At 45.7% G+C, this 24,372-nt stretch overlaps 1 protein-coding gene across 2 annotated transcripts in view; it reads right to left on the bottom strand.

The window, feature by feature from the left end:
* LOC119388316 (amyloid beta A4 precursor protein-binding family B member 1-interacting protein) overlaps positions 1-24,372 on the bottom strand; it is a 254,968-nt gene that overhangs the window by 5,402 nt on the left and 225,194 nt on the right. For both annotated transcript variants that reach the window (XM_037656020.2, XM_049413910.1), the window contains 2 exons: positions 16,094-16,204; positions 8,630-8,731 (listed from right to left, as the gene is read on the bottom strand). In XM_037656020.2, coding sequence (XP_037511948.1) covers positions 8,630-8,731; positions 16,094-16,204 — 213 coding nt within the window. The remainder of the gene's footprint in view (positions 1-8,629; positions 8,732-16,093; positions 16,205-24,372) is intronic.

The raw sequence follows: 24,372 nt of genomic DNA, 5'->3' as shown, positions 1-24,372 counted from the left end.
CCCGCTCGCCGCCACAGCGTGGTGGCACTGTGCAAACAGAGTCGGGCGCTGAGCCGGTAGTGCTGGTGTGAGCGCGGCCTTGAGCGCTTGTTTGCTTTGCTGTGCCTCGACACGTGCGGTTGGGTTTAGCAAGTTGAATGCGATGGAAGATTTTTTTTATCCTTTGTCGTGACCACGCAGCTTGCATGAATTGCGATGCCGTACTGCTGCGTGCCGCTGTGCAAGTCGCACGAAAAAAAAGAAAGTGCCTGGACTGTATCCATCTGACTAGCTCCTTTTTGTCCTTGATATTTTGCGAGCTTTTGCAGACGGCGCGCTCAAAGACAACCCGACTTTGGCAAAGCCACTTAGTACCTTGACAAAGTACACAGTTCCAGCCCCCTGTGCATCAAGGCTCCTTAAATGCCAGAGTGATGGCAGCTTTGACTATGACCACAGGGTGCGACTCGTGAACCTCATATGTAATTACTTCCTCAGTCCACTCCTCTCGAACTATGCGTTTAATGTGACTGACAAGCAGGCTGCCGTCAAATATTTCGCGAGGAAGCCGCTTTCAAGGAAGTATGTAAGGATTTGAGAAAGGTTGTGTCCTTGTGTATTATATGCGATATTTTATTTGTCAACAAATATTTTCATTGCAAGCCATTTTATGTAACGCTGCGAGAAATATTTTCTTGTGCAATTTATGATCTGTTTTTCTTGCCAGCAAATGTTTTAACCTTAGGCCATTGTATGCATGGCTCTGAAAAATAGTTTTGTGCAAGTTATGATCATTTTTCTTGTCAGCAAATGTCTCAATCTTAGGCCAATGTATGTATGGCTGTGAAATATTGTTTCCTTGTGCAGTTAACTTTTCTTTAATTGTCACCAAATGTTTCGCTATTAGGCCAATGGATGTAAGGGTGTGAAAATCATTATGTGTGCAATTTTATATGAATTTTTTGTACGCAAATGTTTTAATAGCGGGCCAGTATATGTAAGGCTGTGAAAAAGGTTGCTTTCTTCCAATAAAAAAATTTTTTTCCTTGCCACCTGGCGATTTAATCCTAGGCAGCAGGTTGGACCCTAGACAGAGAAACAGCACGCCTTTTTCTTCACGTTGGGTTAATATTTCACAAGATATTTTGAATTGGGACAACAAATTGGCCCAGTTGGATTTGGTTAATGGTGGAACGTAGACTGATTTTGAATCGGGTTTTGTATCACCTTGCTCCGCGGCCGAGCGCCAAGTCAGCAACTGCGGGTTTTGCCAAGTCTTGTGTTTGTTGCGAGCGAGCTCAAGAGCTTAGCGCTCCAGTAGGCCTTGCTTCTACCGATCATTGTCAGCATCTCAAGATACCCTGAAGTCGAGAAAATCGCGAAACGAAACAAGCAGCTGCACCTGCGCAAGTGATGCGCGGGCAGCGAGCGAAAGACCGCGAAACCCTGTTTGGGTGGCGGCGCCTGGCAGTGAACGGTTGTACTCGCGCCGACGGTCGCGTCTTTTGTTCTCCTCCCCGTCCACCAGGCACTGAAAGTTATAGAGGAGGCACTGGTATTGCGTATACTTGCCCCTTATGAAGGAGAACGCACGCACGTTTCAAGAACCCGTGTGCATGTGTAGAAGAGGTTCCAGACAGTTCTTGAACAAGGTCATCATCACTGTGATCAGTGAACACAAGCAGATGGTCATGACTTGTTATCAGGTGCGGTTATCAGGTGCGGTCGCGATCACGGTGACGAGCGGTCCATGTGTAGTGAAGTATGAGGTATAGTACGCGCGTTGGCAATCGTAGATGCCTTGGTCATTTCGTCAGCAAATTGTCCCTCGACAGAGCCGGTGACATGTCGGAACCTGAAGTCACCCTTCACATTGGTGAGCCTTAGGCCGTCGAGGCTGGTAGGCCTGGATAGTGCTACGTAAAACAACATCAGTGGATGGCGCTTGTACTCGTAGACTACCTGGGCATATGTGGCCTACGTAGCCTGGTCTACAAGGGGGCTGTCAATCAATCTGGCATCATTCGCGGTCAGCATGAGGCCATCGCCCAGCCTCGTAAGAAATGAAGAGGACATTGCGTCGTTGTGGCGAACTAAGTGCACTTTACGGTGCGATGATGTGAATATGATACGTAACCAGGGGCATAGCCAGGGGGGGGGGTGTTGAAACCCCCTTGAAATTTTTTGATTTTGCATGTGCATATACACACGCACACAAACGCCTGCACGAACATACAAAAGGACGGTTGAACCCCCCCCCCTCCCTGAAGAACATTTCTGGCTACGCTTCTGTAGGTAACTTTCGTTAATGTATTCCTCCGGTGTCGACCAACGCTTCAACATAGCTTGCTGAATCATAGGAATACAAATGCAATGTTTATTAGACTGCTATAAAAGCGGAGCCAAGACTAGAACCGCAGACGTTAATCTGATATGACGCCTGTATCGTAGGAGTACATATGTAGTGTTTATTGCTTTCTTGTATAATTAGATAGCCACCACTACAACCACAATTGACGTTGCACCAATATTACGCCTGCATAGGTTGTTTTTCCTAACCAGTTTACAGACCTGGCGTGGCTCTGTGGTAGAATACCTGATTGCCATGCAGAATGCTTAGGTTCGATTCCTGCTGCGATCCTCATTTTCATTCTTCCCATTCGTCGGGTCAACGCTGCCGATGTCGGTTTTTCTTAACGCTATCGCATTTAAATTACCAATGTCTGTTCTCGCCATTCCTGGGTAGATATAAACTGTCAATCACCTGTGGCGCATACCCGTATGCCGTGGCCCATGGTAAATGGGTATGTGCCACACGTGTCTAGAGGAAAGGGTTTGACGACGTACGTGACAGGACTTTCATGTTATTCATGTCACGACCCGGCAGTCATATTCGTCAAATCTTCTTACCCTCTCATGCCAATTTCGCTCTGCACCAGGTTAAGGAGGCGATCATGAGAGCACCCAGACGTAGGCGGCTAGATAGATAGATAGATCGATAGATACGTAGATAGAAGCGCGCAAAGTGCCAAAGGTTCGCTAAGAAATGCTTCGCATTTAAAAACACCTTTATCTTGTCCAATATTAACGTGTAGCATATATTTGTCACTGTACTTTCACTGTCCTATCATTTATCCTGGTCCGATTTAGCTTGTTCACTTTTTAACACTATATATTGCTGTTTAACATCCTTGACATGGAAATGTCCTCTCCAGTATTCAGATGCCATGCATATGCTCTTCCTAATTGCCCTTTGTACTTGATGTCATTTACACTGCTTATTAATGCTTAACTTGACTCTCCCACAGCACTTCCTGTATGTTTGCTACAGTGAAAGCTCGTTGATTCAACCCCTATTGATTAGGAAAATCGGATAATTCAGACGTGTTACCTGGTCCTGGCAAGCATACGTAGTGTTTAATGCCATCAAAGCCTCGTCCATTCGCAACTAAGGAAGCCGACAGACAATTAAGCCAGAGGGGACATTATTTGAGGTTTCTCAACTGTAGTGTAAGGATTCTCACTTAAATCAAAAGAAATTAAAGAGGATGAAAAACCACCCTTTCTGTCAGTGGGGTCCGAACCCACAACCTTTGAATTGCGTGTCCAATGCTCTACCATTTGACCTACGACAGTGGGCTCTCCCTCATCCACATTTTGTAGCGTTAGCTACACTTGCCTAGCCGGAGCCGATTTCGCGTGGATCCTCATAAGCTGTGCTGCGCATGCGCGAGGCTCAGTGATGTCACACAGCTGCCTCACCGCTCTCCGCCACCACGATCTCACGCGCTCTCCGCCACCGCCGCGCGTGACTCGTCGCTGCTGCTCTGCGCATTCGGGAGGAGTGGTGTCGTAGCCGCGGCAGACACAGTGGCGCCAGCGCCTGCACAGACTCCGCCACCGCCGCGCGCGATTCGCCGCTGCTGGTCTGCGCATTCGAGAGGAGTGACGTCGTAGCTATGGTAGACACACTGGCGCCGGTGCGCGCGCAGCTATTTGCCTTCGCTGTGCAGTCGCCGTGTGACACTGCGCTGGAGCCGCGTGATAGCGCCTCTGACTGGCGTTGCAGGTGGGTAACGCCATGGAGAAGGAGAGCGCAAATGCTGCTCAACGGCACAGAAGAGGCGGGAAGCTTATCTTATCGGATCCCGAAGTAGTTGCCTGACAATTAGCGGTTCAGCGTACGAAGAATGAACAGAAGGAGGCTAATAATCCTAGACAATCTGGAAAGCTAAGAATAATCAGCTGAACCTTTGCTAATGCTACGTATATCCTGGCATAGCTGAGCTAAGCCACAGCAAATTTTTTTTGTAGGGTGCTTAATACCTGGGAGTGCTAGCCAGCGCCACTCGTAGCCCAGGTGGAAAGGTTGTAGCTCAAGCGCGTAATTCGAAGGTTGTGGGTTTGGATTTAATCATTACACTACAGCTAAGAAAGCACAAATAATGTCGCCTATGCCGAAAGAAGCACTGACACAACTTGTGGGATGATAGATTTGTGGTGACACACACGCATCATCTGCGAAATATCAAAGGATAATATAGCCTAGAACATGCTTGTCGTGCCGTTGGTTTTTATGCCACGAGCCTTGTGAGTGCTCTCTCCTAGCAGACCTTTTCAACGAAAAGAGGGGGCAGACTTTCAGGGGAGTACAAAGGCCGTTGTTCTTGCCTCAGCAGTGCATTTTTGGAGGGTCACGCATATTTACCTCTCAGACGGGATTATAGCAGCACCCAGGAAGCCTTCGCTGAAAAGTGTTCTCAACGCGGGGCTCACGTTCACACGGTTGTGTGTTTCCACGTAGCCAGCTATGTTTACATAAAAACCATTCTGGGTCCCGCCTCACTTGGCGCTCTCTGAAACCGAAACTGCAACTGGGTGCTATAAAACAGTCTCCAAATAATTAATCGTTGCACTTGAGCAAACGAGCTTTCCAGCCGTGATAGGTGGCTCGTTAGCTACTTATTGCAACAGAAAAAACAAAGATGCAAAATATTTGCGTGAGTGCTCATTTAATTGTCTGTCAGCTTCATCCCTTGCGTATAATACAGAAAACAAGTCCCTCGGACAACTCCCCTCCTTTTCTCGTTCAGGAGCTCATACTTGGCCACCAACTGGTCAATCTGGACGATCCTTGGAGCATGGCAAGCACGAAGCGCCGCAAACGTGCCACGCAAAGGACCGAAACAGCGTTCGCGAACAACCAAAACGGCTGCAGGCCTTCCCCTGGTCACGATCCACAATCGCGTTGTTGGCAACCAAGGCTTCAGCGGCTGCAGCAAACTTTTACTTGTAGCACGTGAACTGCTTGGGCGCTATCTATGATCACTTCGATAGCGAGTGGGGTCAAATCTGCGATAAGCAGTAGTTCCGCTTTTGCCACGTACCTTCACAACTGCATAGTCGCCATTCATGATTGTTCATTAGCACGCCAGGTTTACTCAGCAGCAGATGCGGTGCTCAGCAGTTTCGTTTCAACTCTGGACGTAGGCTGCACACATGGCTTCAGAACTGTGTGTGAGCTTCAGAACTGTGTGCATGCCTTTAGCGAACATGGTTTCGTCCACAGCGGATGCAGCACTCGGTAGCTTCATTTTGATTTCGGGCAGTGTGCGCACAATGTCACAAAATTAAAACAGGGTGGAAGCTGTTGAAGATGAAGAGCTTCAGCCGAAGTTAGCATACTAGCATAAAACTCACATGCTACATTATGATGAACGAATGATCAGTTGTAGGCAATTTTTCCAACAAAACAATTATCGTTACGCAGGCATGGTGGTGTTCGTGGCTGTGGTACACAACAAGGGATGAACGAAAGAGGGGGACCCATCTTAGGGGCTTCTTTTTCTTCGCTAGACACAACGTTAATTAGAGCTAATAGACAAGAAAGCCAAGAGGATGTTATTTGTAGTAATTATGATGTAAGTTTGAAGAAAGTAAAGTGGACGAAAAGACAACTTGCCGCCGGCATGGGCCGAACCTGTGACCTTCGAATAATGCGTCCGATGCTTTGCCAACTGAGCTACAGCGGCAGTCGTGGCCCCCGTCCAATTTATGGGGTAGGAACATTATGGGGCATTTAAACCTGGGAGTGTTAGTCAGCGCCGCTAGTAGCCATGACGACCAGTGTGGAACAATCTTTTTCTGCCTGCTGGTGTCGCGAAGCACGTGATGTTTTTTGTGAGGTGGCAGATGACCAGCAGCAGGCAGAAAAAGAGTGTTCCACACTGGCCGTCATGGCTACTAGCGGCGCTGACTAACACTCCCAGGTTTCAATGCCCCATAATGTACCCCATAAAGTGGACGGGGGGCATGAATGCCGCTATAGCTCAGTTGGTAGAGCATCGGACGCATTATTCGAAGGTTGCAGGTTCAGCCCCTGCCAGCGGCAAGTTATCTTTTCGTCCACTTTGCTTTCTTCACATTTACACCATAATTACTACAAATGACATCCTCTTGGCTTTCTTATCTGTTAGTTCTAATTAGTGTGACGTCTAACAATAAGGGATGGTTAGTTATAGTTACAGAGGAGTTTCACATCCCAAAACCACAATATGATTATGAGGGATGCCATAGTGGACGGCTTTGGAAATTTCCACCCCCTGGGGTTCTTTAACATGCACCTAAATTTAAGCACATAGGCCTCTAGCATTTTCACCTCCATCGAAAATGCTGCCGCCGCGATAATTAGAGATGGGTTCAAAGCAGATTTCAGCTTAACACACGGGGTTCTTGAGCCGCGGTCGCACTGTGAACAAAGTTGTTAATGACCAAAATTTCAGCTTTTACTCTGCCCTTACGCAAAATAAGTACTGTACTTATGTATATTCATCAAGAAAATGAAAATACATTGATGTAATACACACTTGTTTATTGTTTTGTTGACCAGAAAATATGGCCGAATTAACCGAATGCCAAATTATCAAAAGTATCAAGAAAACATTAAACAAGTGTCTATTACATCAACGCATTTTCCTCATTCGCAACTTCATTCACCACGGCTCAAGAATCCTTAAGCCGAAATCTGCTCTGAACCTACCCTTTATTATGTACCGCCACCATCAACAACATTGCGCACATGTGACAAGCATTTTGCCGGAAAAATGGCCGGTGACTGACTGTTCGTCCATCACAGTGTAGCAAGCAAGTGATATGCAGACCACGACTGAAGCTCTTCATCTTCATCCTTCACTTGCTCGCGCAAAACACACAGGGACAAGGAGAGACTTGCGAGGACAGGCGCCTGTCCTCCTAGGTCTCTCTTTGTCCCCGTGTGTTTTGCGCGAGTAAGTGAAGGATGAATTTGTTCCAACTAGGCCGAATTGCCGTTTTCTCTTCATCTTCAACGCCATCCACCAGATGACCTGCATGTTGCTGGAAATCAAAACAAAGCTACTGTGTGCTGCATCCGCTATGGCTGAAACCGTGGTCACTAGAGACACGATCATAACATCCACGCAGTGCTGAAGGCACGCACGCAGCCTATGTCCAGAGTTGAAATGAAAGTGCTGAGCACAGCATCTGCTGCTGAAGAAACTTGGCTTTCTTATGCACAATCATGACGGCGACTACACAATTCAACAAAACTACTGCTTGCCGCACCTTTGACCCCAGTTGCTATCGACGTGATCAAAGATAGCACCCACAGTAATAATAATTGTTGGGGTTAACGTCCCAAAACCATGTTTTAATTATGAGGGATGCCGTAGTGGAGGGCTCCGGAAATTTTGACCATCTGGTGTTGTTTAACGTGCACCTAAATCTTAAGTACACGGGCCTCACGCATTTTTGCCTCCATCGAAAAAGCGGCCGCCGGGATTTGATGCCACGACATGTGGGTCAGCAGTCGAGCACCGCAACCACTATACCACCGTGGGTAAAAAAAAGGTAGCACCTACACAGTTCACGTGCGCCAAGTAAAATCTAAAACGAAACAAGTTTGCCACAGCCGCTTAAGTCTTAGTCGCCCACAACACGACTGTGGTAAGATTGTGGATGGCGACCACACCTTTGCAAAGGCCTGTGGCCGTTTCCTTTGTTAGCGGACGCCATTTTCACTCCTTTGAGTTGCAAATTTGCAGCACTCGGTGCTTGGTGCACTCCGAGGTTCATCCGAACGAACCGAATTGCAGCCGAATATGACTGAATTAACGAGTTTGATGCTATTAAGCAATACACGTGCTGTCTGGGATCAGAGAACACATCCAAATTATCCGATTTCCCGAATTAATGAGCTTTTGCTGTACGTATACTAATGATCAATCATTGTGTAGCAAATGTTCCGAGTGTGTGCGGTAAGACAATATATATTCTCGGCCAAAATAAAACTGCTGAGCCACGCAGTGAGTAATCTGGCTGTTTGATGTTTGCACGAAGCAGGAAGCAGACGCACGCGTGAGAATTAGTAACTGCAGCCACAACTCAGAAGCTAAGTAAATGACATCCGTGTAAAAAGAGGAGGGTGACTCGGTTCAGATCTCATGGCCATTTTGTGTTAGACCTTGCTCGTCAATTCAAACTCATCGGAGAGAGGAAACTAAATGGACCATGAAAATGCTGCAGGAGTGCCTGAGATGCGCACGTGCAGCAAGGCTTGCTGTACCAGGAAACTCCTGTCTGTTAATGAGAACACAAGCAATTCACTTTTTACCTTCGCAATTCTGCATCCCGTCACCCAGCGCTGCAGGGTCAGCTTGTCATCAGCACAAAGGTACTTGATGTACTTGGACGATTTTGTTTGTATCTGGGGGTGCTGCAAGAGTAAACACAGGCAGCTATGAAACACTGTCTCCTCCACAAGCGAAAGATGAAGAAACATTACCTGCTAGCAGGTTGCTTGTTTCAAAGGGAATAGTGACTCCCATCAGGTGCGAGTTATTCTGATGCCATGCACGTGTCACACAAGACACCTTGACCGCTGCACAGTGCTGGCAGTCTGTGCCAATTCAGCTCGCTACTTCCTGCCACTGAGTGCACAGACAAATTTGGCAGAGATATTTACTGGCTCATTGTCCACGGACACAAATGCTGCATTTATGGCCCTCCCGATGTGTGTTTGCCACACTGCCTTGGCAGTAAGGCTTAACCAGTGCCACTTTGCTGGTTACCAAAGCTACATGCCGAGTGTACGCAGCTATAGTACTAGGAAAGCCGAGATACCACTTGGCCACAGAGCAAGAAAGAGGCTTCCAGCACACTGATAATCTCACCAACATACCAGTGGCGCAAATCATGGGGGGGGGGACACCCCTTGCAAGTGTACCAGTAGATCTCATGTTACGCAAAGACAACACAGAATTCAAGGCCTGGATGAAACGCATCGGGACGTCGTATACGTCTCCACAGCTTCAAAACGAAATAATTGATCGATTTGGAAAGGCCATCCAAAAGATACTGAGCACTCCAACGGACAACAGGGCTATCAGCATGCATGGCAAGCGGGTATTTCTTGCATCAAACATGAGAGCATATGTGCGCGCTACGTGGATGAAGACCTGTGCCCAATTGAGGTTTTTATAGGTCTTTGTGCCTTGCCGAATACAAAACGAGAGATTACTGGACATGGCAGGGCTGCCATGCGCAGGCGTATGGCAGGGATGCCAAGATTAGTGGGAAGTAAAATGGAGGTCAAGCGATTATAAGATCGGAAAATCCATTTGAAATTTACTTTCACCGCGGAGCCCACAGCTAGTAGCCAGTGATGTACCCAACTTTTGTCCCGAACTTGTCCTTCTGTAAAGGCCATCAGAAACAGGTGCGGACGTCAAATAGCATCGACACAGGTTAAGTCGTGTCTTGTGTGCGCTTGTTACACGAAGAACACTGCAACCTAAAATACATGGAGCAGTGGTACTCCGGCACAGGCACTCGTCCACCTGCCAGTGTTTCAAGTATGGACAGCATTGTCAGGGTCATCTTGCTGATGCATGTGAAGCGGAGCGAGCGTTCCCTGAGAAGATTAAAGATGATGGGCGAAGCACACCTGAACTCTGGCACATCAAGACATTGTAGACCTGATAAGGTTGCCAGAGTTGATGAACACTTTGTCAGCGCATGCCAGAACTGCACCCTCGGTTTTGAACCCTATCCAAATGTCAAAAGCTAGGAAACCAAGGGCTACAGTAGTCGAATATTTGTTCAAAAATTTCTTTAACGCCTCTTTAGTTTGCAGTGATGTGACCGACCGAAGCCACTTCGGTGCAGCTTCTCGAGCAGCTAAAACCTTGCTTTTGAGCTGCGTAACAACCTTTTGGAGCAGTTACCAAGCACACATTATCAGGCGCAAACCGGAGCTCTCTAAGTTGCAGCAGTTGTACCACATGTGCAACAGAATAGATTTATGCACAAATACATGCATGTTTGCTTAGAATACCCCAAAAAATGACGTTAAGTTACCGCTCTTTGTTTTTCTGTTTCTTTACTCCCGTCACCTCAGGCCATCTCACATTTTCCCAGAATCCACGTCATATTTGTTAATGGATATGACTTTCCCAGATGCTTTAGTCAGACTGCTGGAAGCGCAAGCCAGCTGTGTAAACTTCTCCACAGATTCTGTTTAATATCCATAACAACTATTCTGATGACGTTCGTGCTTTCAGAACAACTATAGGTCTTCACTGCGTGGTCAAGTGTATGCAGGATCCTGGTTGATAAAATAAAGGTTTTCGTCATTGGTCCTTTGTGGCTGAAATATAACTTGTGCTCTATAAAAGGCTTTGTATTGGTAGGAGCTCTTGCTACCTTTTTTCCTTCTCTCGTGTAAACGATGATTGACTGCTTTAACTTGGGCAAGTTCTCAAACAGGAACTGTTGTTGCAGTCGAGAAACAGAACCTGGATGCTGGGACACCATTTTTTCTCAGCAAAATCCCAATGTCTATTGCAGCACGTGGAATTGTTGACAAAGTCTGCTTACTGTATGGCCAGACTTGACTTAAAAATTAAGTTAGACAGGGCTTGCAAACATAGACACAAGAGAGAAATCGAGACACCACAAACACCGTTTGTAGTGTCTTGACTTGGCTCTTGTTTCTGTGTTTGCAAGCCCTGGGTTTTTTAACGTACCAACTAGCCCGGCTCTGTTATTTCAAAAATTAAGCACCCTGCATGAACTTTTATGGAAGTAAATTACAACAAATAGTGCCACAATTTTTTGTAAAACTAAATATAAGGAAATGGTCTACTAAAGAACATGCACGTACAGCTCATTACAATTAATAGAACCAATGAAACAGGAGATTGTCATCCAGGAACTTGTAATTTCAACAAGCGCTGATTTTCTGCAGCAGTTAGAAGCTATTTTTACTGAACTTAATAATTAGGGGTGTGCAAATATTGGAACTTTAGAATAATTTTTGAATAGTGTTTGCTATTTGATTTGATTCGCACCGGAATTTCACTATTTGAACTTTCGGAAGATAAATACAGTCAACGTCCTATTTTTCAGACTCTGTAGGGACCGCAAAATCGTCCGAACAATCGGGCTGTCCCAAAAACCGATGCATGCTTCTTTATTCCGCTCAGGCAGTCGCGAATCGCCAACCAAGCTGACGCCTTCACTGCCGGGGCGCTTGCTGTACCGTACGCATGCGTTTACCATGATAGCATTCGTTCGGATAGGCCTAGTTACAACATGGCCACTCCATTCCCGGTTGCACACGGGCACGGCGATGGCGAGCTGCTTTCGTTCGTGAAGGCAACGGGTCTGTGTGGCACACTTAGCGGTCTTGCACAAAGAGGCAGCATGAACGGCGGCGCAGAGCGTTTGGGTTATACGCATACCATTGCGCTAGGCCACAGCACTACTGAGCAGTTAGCTGAAGATGCTTATCAGAAGGGTTGGGCGCGTTTGCCGCCCGCTGCCATCACACCTCCGTGCATTTCCGGTGCTTATCCGGAAAGGCATCGCCGCACCGTGCCGTGGCAGTGTCCCCTTCAGATTTTCAATATGCTTCACCCCATCACACTCTGGCATTGCGGCAAAGCTGCTTTTCGGACTCTGCTACGGCCGCAAACAGATTGATTCACGAAAGCACTAGTTCGAACCTACGAGATTATCAATAGACGCGTTAGAGGGGGGGCTTTAATTAATGCCCTTTTGGACCTGAAATTTCGGCAGAGTCCAAAATTTCAGATGTTCTTATACATTGACGCCTACATGGGGCAGATTAAGAACTCCAGATTCGAAGGGAGTGTGCCCTTGTCCGCGACATCAGTTGGGCCTCCACAGAAGTTGGAAGAGGAGGAGAGGTTGAGGTAATAGCGTCTTTTTCTTTCGCATGTAAAGTGTCGTCTACACCACTTTAGTTGCAATTATGTAAATAAATACTATTTGGCCTCTGCATTGCCTCACTCTTGATAAGACAACTAGGAAACACCAGCCCTCTAGTGTTTCACCAACTTAGTAAAAAAAAATGAGTTCCATGTTGCTGTCTCATAAGAATATGCTTAGGGATCCTCTGCAACCTTTTTTCTGTAACTTCGCTTCAAAGTATTAAAAAAAAAGATTCGACAAATATTCCACAACTATTCGTAAAATATTCGATTCGCACTCACATTTTATTATTTGAACTTGCTTCGCACTCAAGACTGCTATTCGCACAGCTCTATTAATAACGCAATCTTGCAGTATGGTCTAGTAGCAGTATAAAACCCTACTTATGCAGTACGAGCCAGTCAGAATTGCTTGGCCGGGTTGGGTCCAGCAACTACTCCAACGATATAGCCACTTATGATCTTATTACCACTCGAAATTACAGGGTTAATTTAAATATGGTTTGCAAACATGTCAAGTCTTCTTTTTCTCCAAAAGACTGCAAGAACAACGTCTTGGCACATGCTCGGCACGAATTATGGGATTTTTGCAAAATAGCAGGATGTAGCAGGTTTCATCTGTTGGTGCAGTTTGGTGCAACTATCACATCACCGAGTTTGTAATGTGCCCCTGAGGTGTGTAAGACTGCGCTAAAATTGCAGCTGCCATTCACTGGCGTAGCCAGGGGGTTTGGGACCACCCCCCTGAAATTATTCAGTTATGCATGGATACACGCACACAAACGAATGCGCAAGCATGCATACACCCCCCTCGAAAAAATTTCTGGCCAAGCTAATGCGGCCGTTTGACGACTTTCTAAGAAGACTCGATGACGTGCGAACCCATGCTCATTTTTCATAATTTTACTTCAAGGCATGATATCAGTTTTTATGTATCAAAAAATGAAACCTATATATATAAACAAAATGGCCACCATAGAAGGTGTGCATCCCCTTTTGTGATTTTCTGGATTTGCGCAACTGGAACATACACCATCACTGCCTAGCAAATGGTGATGTCCCACACCGGACATCATGTGCTGGTTTGCAGAAGCGACACACCTCCAACATGGAAAGCAGAAAGTTAAAGGGACACTAAAGGCAAATATTAAGTCGACGTTGATTGTTGAAATAGCGGTCCAGAAACCTCGTAGTGCTACTTTTATGACAAGGAAGTGCTTATGCTGAAATAAAATCACATTTTAGTGGTCCGCATTGCGTTAGTGCACTTCAAATAACCCGCCTGAAAGCGGTATTTCGCACGTCACTGTTGCCGCGCCCAACGTTGCTCGCCTTTACTGCGCGGCGGCGTGCACCATTCGGGCATCCGGCAACATCACATGCATGCAGTATTTTGTCCAACTTTCTGTCAGAGCGACTTTCACGAGCGCGCAAGACACACGCGCCAGTACACGATACCAAAACTACCACTGAGACGCGACCGCGTGAGCAAAGCAGGGCGCTGGGCGAAGCGCAGTTCTGTGAAAACGGAACTTTTGAACCACGCGCGCCGTTCCCCATGGCAACGCCAAAGAGGTTCTTTTTTCCATGAATCAAACAGAAACGAACAAGCAGCATTTTATTACGTCTCTTGATGTGCGGAAGGTTCTTTTTTTATTGCAGCTAGTTTGATTACGAGTGATTAATTGTATTCAGACTCTCTCACGTCATCAGGATCACTTCCAAAATGTCCCGCTCGTGGCACTCATCATGTGATACATTTAGCTTAATATCTTGGTAACTAGGGCACTGCTGTTGATAATACTGCCGTTTTAGACGTTGTCATACATTGAGCTTTCACTCTGACATAAAATGTTATTTGCCTTTAGTGTCCCTTTAAAAACGTGCGGAAAATGAAACGCAGCACACAAGGGCAGAAAAGAAAGGAGTGCAAGTTCTGCAATGAAAGGCGAGGAAACACCGAGGTGAGGTGCTCGTCAGTGCACAGCTTCAGATCTTGGCACCAATGGATAAGCAGAAAAAATATGCGTGACTTGGGTGCTTGGGAAGCAGGCACTGGGGCTTGGAATTGCGCAATCTGGTTGAATCCTTGGGCGTTGAGTGTTCCCCAAGGATCCGTATTGGGTCTGCTTTTATTTGTTATTTATATCAATGACATCGTGAAGGTCACTTAGAACACGCCAGTTAAACTTTGTTCCTATGCAGACGACTGTGCACTATATTCCGTAATTTCCAATAGTACTGACCAGTTTCGATTAAATGACGTTTTCTCTATGTTCTGTGCTTGGAGCGATTCCTGGCAAATATCTACTAATCTAACAAAGACAGTCTCAATGACCTTCTCTGATAAGGTTAAGCCTTTATGTTTTTCTTCAGGTTACACAGGAACTAATATTACACACGTAGATGAGTTCAAATACCTCAGGGTGACTTTTACACATAACTTGAAGTAGCAGAAACACATGGATCGCATCCACTCGAAGGCCCTTCGCAAACTATTTGACTTAAATCGTACGTTCAAGGGCACTACCAAGGATTGCACACTAACTGCGTATAAAACCCTAATGAGGGCAGTCTTGGAGTAGGCATCCGTTGTCTGGTCCCCCTTGTAACGTTGCCGAGTTGGAATCCTTGCCAAAGAAAGTGATAAGGTTCACATATAGCAGATACGACCGCCACTTTTCTCCTTCATTGCACGCACATAACTTGTCACTTGAGAAACGCCTTATCACAAGATTGCACATGAGTCTTCGGTTACCGCAGCACCAGTTTCATTTTTGAAGCACCCTACTCGTGAGCCTTCACCCCCTTCATCTTGCTGTCCACGCCAGCTTTAGATTCTCAATTTTCCCATCCACAGTCTAACTCTGGAATGGTCTTGACGGGGCACTTCGGCAGTTACCTTCCGCACGATTTGGGGAAGAAATTCATCGTCAAATGTCTCGTGAGCTTTAAACGTGATGTGCACTGTTTGTATACTTATGAGATTTTTTTCTACCATTAAACACGTGCTTCTTGATGCAATACTGATCACACGTTTTGCTATTTCCTTGCCCATTCACGCAGTTTTGCGTTACTTTGCATGCTAATTTGTCCTATGTTATGCCTGATTTCCAAGCAACTTATGTACCCACCCCTGCAATGTCTCGCAAAGAGGCGGCAGTATATGTAAAAATAAAACAATCGGGCACACAAGCACTGTTGGCTAGGACTGAAAGCATGTCGCCTGGTGCTCAGAACAATATAAAGTTGTTGTAGCAAAGAGCAACAATGTAGTTGACCGTCTGCTTCACAAGGAGCATTGGGGAGGAAATCGTCTTCTGTCACAGAGGCATTTATGCACTGCCCAAATACACGCACTAGCCAGTCAAGTCTTCACCCTTTTACGGTGCACGAATGCAAAGCCATTGCTCTACCCAAAGCACAGCAGGGTGACCAGCAGGGTCTAGTCTTAAATGCAGGTGGATTCCAGAGATAGGCAACTGCAGAAAGGTGAGCTCCACTTGTCACAAGCACTCACAGGAGAGCTCACTCGAGACACGGTAGATACGACAGCGTCACCTTGCAAGGTTCCCAAGGGTCCGTCTGCGTCCACTCTGCATACACTGCTGTGCTGTTCACCACACCAGTGTTGTGAAAGCCAGAGTCTGTGCGCGCAGGCACCATGCTCCCAAGGCATCCTTGCACAATTTTACAGCCGTTAGTACATGCACTGACAGCACGCCTTTGCTTGCCATGCTCGTCCTTCATTGCACAAAGACCCAAATGCCACGCTCTCAATCTAAGAGAGTACTGGAAGCAAATAAAGAGATACACTGAGCTACAGCTTAAGACTGGCTTACCTTGATTGCAAAGCCAAAATCTGTAGGTGCCTTGTACTTCTTCTTCCATCCAAAACCCACATATATGTTGTTCATCTCAAAAGTTGTAAGGCAAACCAAGTCTTTTGGCAACTGTAAAGAAATTCAGTGCCTCAAGTGCAGCCCTTGCATTAACACTACAGTACCTGAGTGACAGTGGGGTGATTCCACGAGAGATTGTCCGGTCGATATTTTTCTTCTCTCTGGGTTTTTTATATGTTATGTGGGCACATTCAAAGTGCACGGAACTGAAAATTTTATTTCTAGAAAACACTCCCAGCGCGCCAAAAACATATTTGAAGGTGGCGGCGCGGGCGTCCTGTTTTTGCTTACCGCAATATTTTTGGATTTCACGGCCAAATTTAACACGAACTATAAATGTTGTGTCGAAAATTTTTTCTGCTGCTTTTAATGTGCATTACTGTGAAGTGAATTATTCATGCTGTCCTGAAAAGGGACAAAAAAAAATGTGAAAAACTGGCAAATCAAAAAAGTTTGCCAAGTCTGATGCGCCTTAGCATGATGTTTCCTATTCCACACATCAACTTGAAAACAGTGTCAAGTATAGAAAAAAGCCTTTGCAACATTTCTGCAAAAGGTCATTTTTCTACAGGCAGCTTAAAGGGGTACTGACACAAAATTTCGCGGCCGAGATAGCCTGCTGGATCGATTTCCGTGTACGTGCGTGTACCATCTGCAAAATATCGACAGCGAATAAAGCTTGGAAGGTATTTTATATGAATTTTGAAGTCTGCATGTGCGATCCAGCATTTGAGGCCGCACCTGTTGCATTGACACCCTCGGAGGTGACCCGAGGTGACCCCCCTACTTCCCCTACGTAACCGTTGTAGCCGGTACAACAAGTTATGATGACGTCGTAGCCGCCATTTCTGTTTTGACACACTCGCCGCTGCGCTGTTGGTGTCTCAAGGAAATCGTCGCCAACAGACGACGATGAGGAGGAGGACGACAACGAGGACGATGATGGCGACGACATCGCGCAGCACGTGCGGCAAGCGTGCGAATGCGAGGAGACGACGCGAACAGCGCGGAAGTGCGTCACACTTCTGTGTGCTGACGTGATCGAGCGCTGAAGCCGCTAGGTGGTGATAGTTGCACCTGGAGGCTTGTCGTTTTTGAAACCAAAACTGACACTGGTAGGTAATGAGGAGCCTGTAATTAATTATCTGTCACGCGCTGCAGCAAACGATGTGCCGTGTTATGACTAACAGGCCCCCAGCAACACATTGCAGCAAAAAAACGCGAGGCCAAAATTTTTGTGTCAGTACCCCTTTAAAGGAAAAAATAGCCATAGAAGCAAGGTTTTTCAATAAAGTTTATTTTCAAGAAATAAAATTAAAAAAAAAAACTCCAGTCTAAATTCTGAAGAAAATTTTTTATCGAAGAGTGCTTATGCCAGTAAAAACATGGTTTTAATATCATATGTTCTCATTTGCTTTGTTCACAAGATATAATGGGCGAAAATGACCCTTGCTATGTGTTCTCCCTTAAGTGCCATTGGTGGTTATCAGCTTGCACTGAACGTAAACATACAGTTTTTATTATTTTGCTGCAGCAAAACTTTGCTCTGGTGGCTTGTCTTGTATTCTCGGCTTTTATTGGTCTCTAGCGTGTGCGATGGCGGGCTGCTGCCGCCCTCTAAAGGGCTGTTTGCAGCCTACAACAAGCATCAGAGGAAAGGTGGACGCACCAGTTGAAGATATCAATCGCTTCTTCTTCCTGAAGAAATGCCTGGTCTGCCTCATCCCAGTTCTCATAGATGTAGACAGGTCTTCCTTGAGACGCATAAAACAATGCTAGCAGACCTCGTAGGTGTCGCAAATAACCTCAGCCCATGGCAGTGCCTTCCGCAGGTAGGCAACAACAGAAACAGCAACGAAAATGTTTTCCTCAGCAATATTCTTTTTGTGACCGCGTAAATAATCGGCACAGAATACTCGGACCTAGCGCACATCGTGTGTAGTGAACAGCTAGACCAGGTGGAAACGTTCACACTGCCCCACTCATTATCACTTCTGCACTGCTGTCATGAATGAGTTTCCAGAATTGCTCATGGTTTCACAATTTATGACCAACAGTGTCTAAAGGCTTTGTACTGTGATAATGTGTGGGCCACTCGTTGTCGAAATTAGGAATAACGTTCGTCTGGTGCCACCAGTCACCTCTGCTGTTCTCGACGTGGGAAAGCACTTTAGCAAAGTGCCGACAAAACATCATAAATTGGGCTGCTTCGGCCACTTATGGCTTAATCATGCCGCACCGCATGTTTTCTGGCTGCTGGAACACTGAGGTAAAGGTAGAGATGATACAGGAAGACGTTATCTGCGACGCCGAAAACATGTGATAGCGAGAAGCGAAATAAATGGCTCGGAAATGGCCGAGACAACTTTCTACAAATGTTATTTAGGCATAGTGTGCGTCTTATGGGGAAGAGGGTTGGAGCGTCCAATACACATAATGGAAAGGAAGCAAGCAGGCAGTGAGAAAGCACCTCCATAAGAGTGCGCCTGTTCATTGTGGCATTTAGTTAGAGCTGGCCTGTCACTGCATACAGATGCTTCGTTTGGTGTGTAAGAGGAGTTTTCGCAAAGTCACCTAGCGTGCTCTTGATTAGTGAATAATGGCTGGGTAAGTTAAGGTTGTAGGCTGCAAACTACGTATACGTTAGCCCTTTAGAGAACGGAAGTAGCCCACCCCCGCACACGCTTGACACAAATAAAATCTGAGAATGCATTTTTCTAGAACACAGGCCACCAGAGCGAAGTTCTGCTGCAGCAAAATAATTAAAACTGTAGATTTACGCACAATTCAAGCTGATCACAATCATCAATGGCACAGTAGTGAGAACACACAGCAAGGGTCATTCTGGCCCTTTATATCTCGTGAACAAAGCAAATGAGGTCATATGATACTGAAACCGTGTTTTGACAGACATAAGTGTTGTTCGATAAGAAAGTTACGTCAAAATTGAGGCTGGTGTCTTTTTTTATTTTTTGAAAATGAGCTCTTTTGAGAAAACTCACTTTTCCAATGATTTTTTTTCTTCTTTTGCGCTGAATGTAGGAAAAGCAACCTTTCTCAGAAATGTTACAAATGCTTTTTTCTATACTAGGCACTGTTTTGAAGTTTCTGTGTGAAATAGGAAACGCGCCAAGTTGCATCAAACATAGCAAACCTTTTTAATTTCGGCCGTGTTTGCCATTTTTTCATATTTATTCCCTTCTGAGGACAGCATAAAGAGAGCATGAATGTAATTCACAGTAATGTATATAAAAACCAACAGAAATGTTTTCGACACGTTTACAGTTTGCATTAAATTCAGCCATGAAATCCAAAAACATTGCGGTGAGCAAAAACAGGACGCCCGTGCCGCCACCCTGAAACATTTTTTTTGCGTGCTGGGCGCGCTTTTCGGAAATAAAATTTCCAGTTCTGTGCACTTAGAATGCGCTCACGTAACATATAAAAAACCCAGACAGAAGAAAAATATCAACCGGACCTGCGTGTTTGATCTCTCGTGGAATCACCCAGCAGCCAATGATGACCTTCCATCAGGGCTGCCATCAGGCAGATTTTAAAGGAGCCAGAGGTCAAGCTAAAGGTCACCATACAATTTACTGTTAGCACCGCGCTTGCAGCCAACTACAACATCAGCACTATTATGAACACAGTTTTCATTATTAAACAACAAATAATTTCTTGTTGAATATTAAAACATAGAACGATCAGCACAATTTTTTTTTCCTCTCTTGCTTGGTCTTTGAGCCACAGGCAAATGAATAAATAAATGAATGCAGTACAATTTCAATAATACAAATCACGTGGGGTCACGAAAGATATTGGTATCACCAAAACCACACACAAAACTAGCATGCCAGACTACTACTAGTACACTACTAGAAGCCAAGGAAAGTACAGGCAACATTATTTGTGGTCTGTAGTGCAGTAATTGTGACGTAAAGGAATTAAAACAGACAAAAACGCAGCTTTGTCGCCAGTCGGGCCCGAACCAACAAGCTTCGGTTGCTCTCTCGTCCACTGCGCTGTGCATTTCTGTGCGTGTTAACTCCCAAAGCCAGTGCCGCTCGTAGCCATGATGGCGAATATGGAACACTATTTTCTTTTGCCTCCTGGGGTCACCTAGGACGTGACCTTTCTTTACAAGCTGACCAATAAATCCTCGTATACTACCCATGGCATTAAGTTTGCCATTTAGCACAATGGATGGCCTTGCTGCCACTGTGCAAGATGTGGCTGCCTACCAACTTTCAAAAAGACACCTGTTTGGTTCAGACACAAAGATAAGATTACACGTCAAGTGTTTCAAGCATTTGCAATGAAATGTAAAACTGCAGCATGTGTTAGCACGCCTTCGATAAACAGACAAGGGGTGTTGCTGTCTTTGTAACTAATGTTATTTAACAGGTTTAGTCACTGGTGCATGCGCCACTAGAAGTCTTGATATTCTAAAAAGACAGGGCGTGCAAACACGGAAACACCGATAAATGTGGTGTTTCTACCGGGGCATTTCTAGAAATTCTTTCCATGTATTTAAAGTCTACGCTGGTAGGTTGGAAGAAAGGCGTTTATGTGCAGAAATCAGGGATATGTATTGGTTCTAAGGTTGCTCCGGTTCTTAGTGATTTATACCTTAGCAAGATTGACAAACTTTTGGAGGGTGCCTTAGGTAATTCGGTTATTAAGGTTTTTCATTATGTGGACAATTACTTGATTTTTTGTAGTGGTGAGGACTTTGAAACTGGTTATAACCTTAGTGAGCGAAAAATTTGAATTAAATGGAGGAGGGCTGAGCTTTACTAAAGAGGTGCCTCAGAATAATTATTGGAATACAATATCTAGACATTTCCTTAAAGGCCAACTCCGGCAAAGTGATGGTGCTTTTATGTTCCTGAGACGCTCCTGTCATGGGCCCGATAGCAGAAATACTTTGAAAATCGGAGAATAATTTTAAACACACAAAAAAGCGCAACACCGAAACCGAAAGCCAACCGAGCATACTGTCTTCGCGTGACGTAAAAGTAGGGAAAAACAGGAAATCATGCAAGGCATGCCAGTCCCGCCAGCGCGTAGTATGAAAGCTGCGAAGAGCAGACGCTCAGGGGAAAGGTGACTCCCTCGGAAATATATCTTGTGCGTGACTGACCGTGCTATGCGCACAGGCTCCTTGGAGCTGTCGGAAAATGACGGCTGCAATTCGGACGCATTTGTAGGCGAACTAAAATCGCCATTCCATTCCTTTTCGATGAAGTAGGCACACCTGTTTAGTTCCTTGCTTGCCTGGTTGCGCATTCCACCGCCAGATGGCGCCACCTGTCCAGGTAGCTCAAGTTTGTGGGGCCGTGATTGGGTAAAATGCTATCGCTGAGAAGTTTGCACACTAACTAAAGCTTCTTAATATTGCTATGGGAAAAGTGCATAAGTTCGGCAATAGCAGCGTTCAATGTCGCGTTGGTAGGGCAGAAGGAATTTAATATAAGCCAAGTACGAGCAGCCTTTTCGCACCAACGTTACTAGATTAGGCTAAGTTGTTTCACACGACGCGCAGCTCACCGTATACCGATAGGCCTGGTGTACCCTGTATACGTTACAGAAAGTGTTTCTGTATGGTAATGTTCACGCATGTGCAATCTTCAGCCGGTATGGTATTACTGCACTTTCCGTGTGGTAGACCGGCATTGCTAGCTCTAATATAAAGACGCAAGGTAATCGTTAGGTGCGAGTGTTTCGTGACTGCCAATGGGGAATCGTGTGCAGCCCACAACGCAACACCACTTGCCACCCATCGCACGCACTGCCACAAGGAACAGAAATTCACACGCCCAGCCAACAAAGCGCTCGCCAACCACACGTGATTGTTGCGTTGCGGATAGCAGACGCTCTAGGGGTCCGTCGGTTCCGTCACTTCCGCTTTAACAAAAATGACGTCACGCACACAATGTTGCCAATAATTCTGGGAAGCAAGGTGGGGAGAGTCGGGACAATCAATAAAATTTATTTGTAATGAATCTACGCATGTCTCCAGCTTGTAATTTGGCATAAACAACGGGAACATGAAAAGGAACATACCCAAAGCGAATTTTATTGAGATCCATTGACCTCGAAAAATCGCTGGAGTTGGCCTTTAACGTTTCAGAAGAACCACGTGTGCTGGCAGTATTCTCCTAGATCTTCAAAACCGCTGTTAAATTTTTCGTCGAAGCACTCGAAGGTTGTAAAAAAATGGCATCGCCATGTCTTGCCTTAGGTCAGCGCTCACCAAGTCGTGTGAGTGCAAAATGAGTGATAGCTTTAACGCACAGATTACGCGTCTTTTAGATGTAGGGTATCCTCGTGATGCAGTGGCCACTGTCGCTAAACGTTTAAAGAAGTCCATCATGTTAAGTCCGAGCATGGTCGCAGAAAGCGATAGGAAGAAACGTGTCGTAGCTATACCGTACATTCATTGCGTATCTCACAGGCTAAAGAAAGTAGGAAGTAGATACGGTGTTAATGTTGTTTTCACGGCTGCCAATAAGCTAGGTAAGATTTGTGCCGCTGTGCAGAGGAAGAATGAGGGAGTAAAAGACACGAAGCGGACCGATATTTGTTTCGTAAAACACACCAACAAATTCACTGATTGCCGTACGAGTGTGGTGTATAAGATCCCTTTCAGCTGCGGCCGCTTCTACGTAGGACAGATGGGCCATTGCATTAACCCGATATTATTGGAACATAAGAGATCGCTAACCGGAGGCTCACCTTCTAGTCTATCTGTACATTGTCGAGATTGTAAGCGCACGCCAAAATTCGCTGAATGCGCAGTGTTGTACCGGCATAGAAATGAAGAAACGCGCCTGATGATTGAAGCATGGCATATCGAGAATAGTGGTAGCGCATGCGTGAGCCAACCGTCGATTAACTTGCATAAAGATGAAATCAAATGCCTCAACCGCTATCTTCCACGTAGACCCCCACGCGTGCCGGATTGATAGGTTAGCCTATTGCATGGGCATGCGCTTGTCCTGTGTGTGTCTATGCTTCGTCCCCGTGTCATTTTGCGCTTCTTAAATGATGAACCATTTCCAACTAGGCCAAACAGCCGTTTCGCAGATAAGTTTTCGTGCCTTCTTTCTTTTCCATCGTTGTGCGTCTCTTCAGTTGTTAGTCGGCGTTTGTGGTGTCCCGACTTCTTTCTTGTGTCCGTGTTTGCACGCCCTGTCTTTTTAGAATGAACACTTACCAACTAGCTCAGCTCTCTGTTATTCTAAGTCTTGATAGTTTCCCTTCCTCTGTGCACTTCATTTCGAGCACTGTGTTTTCCCAATAAACCAAGTGCTGTGTCCTTTGTTTAGATTGCACGGTTCTTCACTATAAATAAAAAGGATTCCACGTAAATTATACATCATGGCTTGACGATTAGGCCAGGTTTTGTTTCAAGCGATCCAGTCGCCCAAATCACCGCCTTGAGACAGAGGTTTTGGCAGAGTAATTTTGGAACATTTTAGCCACCAATTCACTCTGGACATTAAACGTCGACAGTATTTTTTTTTCTAAACTACAGACCAAAGTTGATTAGTGCAGTTACCATAATACTAGTCCTAGTTCAAGTGGAACAGTTTTCGTTAGAGGTGTGCGAATATTCAAACTTTCGAATATTTTTCTAATAGTGTTTGTATTCGATTCAGTATTTGAAGTACTCAAACTTCCGGAAAATAAATATAATGGTTTATAATAACAGAAAATAAATCTAACAATAAAAAATTAGCGTGCAGCGTGCTTGGTCTGGTGTTTTGGGGCAACGACAAGTGTAACTGCTAGCCGCTTCCACCGGTGCTCCAAGCGGTCACTGCACGACGAGTTTGGCGGGGCTGCCGATGTGTAAAATGCCCATCCACAGTTCCGAGGAACCAGTGGGCGATGCAATTTGTTGCTTGCGACGAAGCACACTGCGGCCTCTTTGCTTTCTTCACACGTCCGCTAGCGCAGTGTTCTTGCCCGCCGAGTTCGTTTCATACAACGGCACCGTGAGTGGAGCTAGGCCTAGCCACGACTCCAAGCAGTAAGCTCGGTTGTAGGGTGCCCAATGTTTCCAAGTATGTCATGCTCGATCGCAAGTACAAAGAGTTGCCCCGTGATCGTCTTCGTCACAAGGTTCGAAACGCTGCAGAACGTCTAACCACAGTGTAAGGTCCGGCGTGTCGAGAACGGGGGGGATAGTTGTGTCTTTCCCCAGAAGGCGG

The sequence above is a fragment of the Rhipicephalus sanguineus genome, chromosome 3 (genome assembly GCF_013339695.2).
Source record: "Rhipicephalus sanguineus isolate Rsan-2018 chromosome 3, BIME_Rsan_1.4, whole genome shotgun sequence".
In the NCBI taxonomy this organism is placed as follows: domain Eukaryota; kingdom Metazoa; phylum Arthropoda; class Arachnida; order Ixodida; family Ixodidae; genus Rhipicephalus; species Rhipicephalus sanguineus.
Note: the sequence above shows the minus strand (reverse complement) of the source record. Positions and strands in the feature narration are given on the sequence as shown.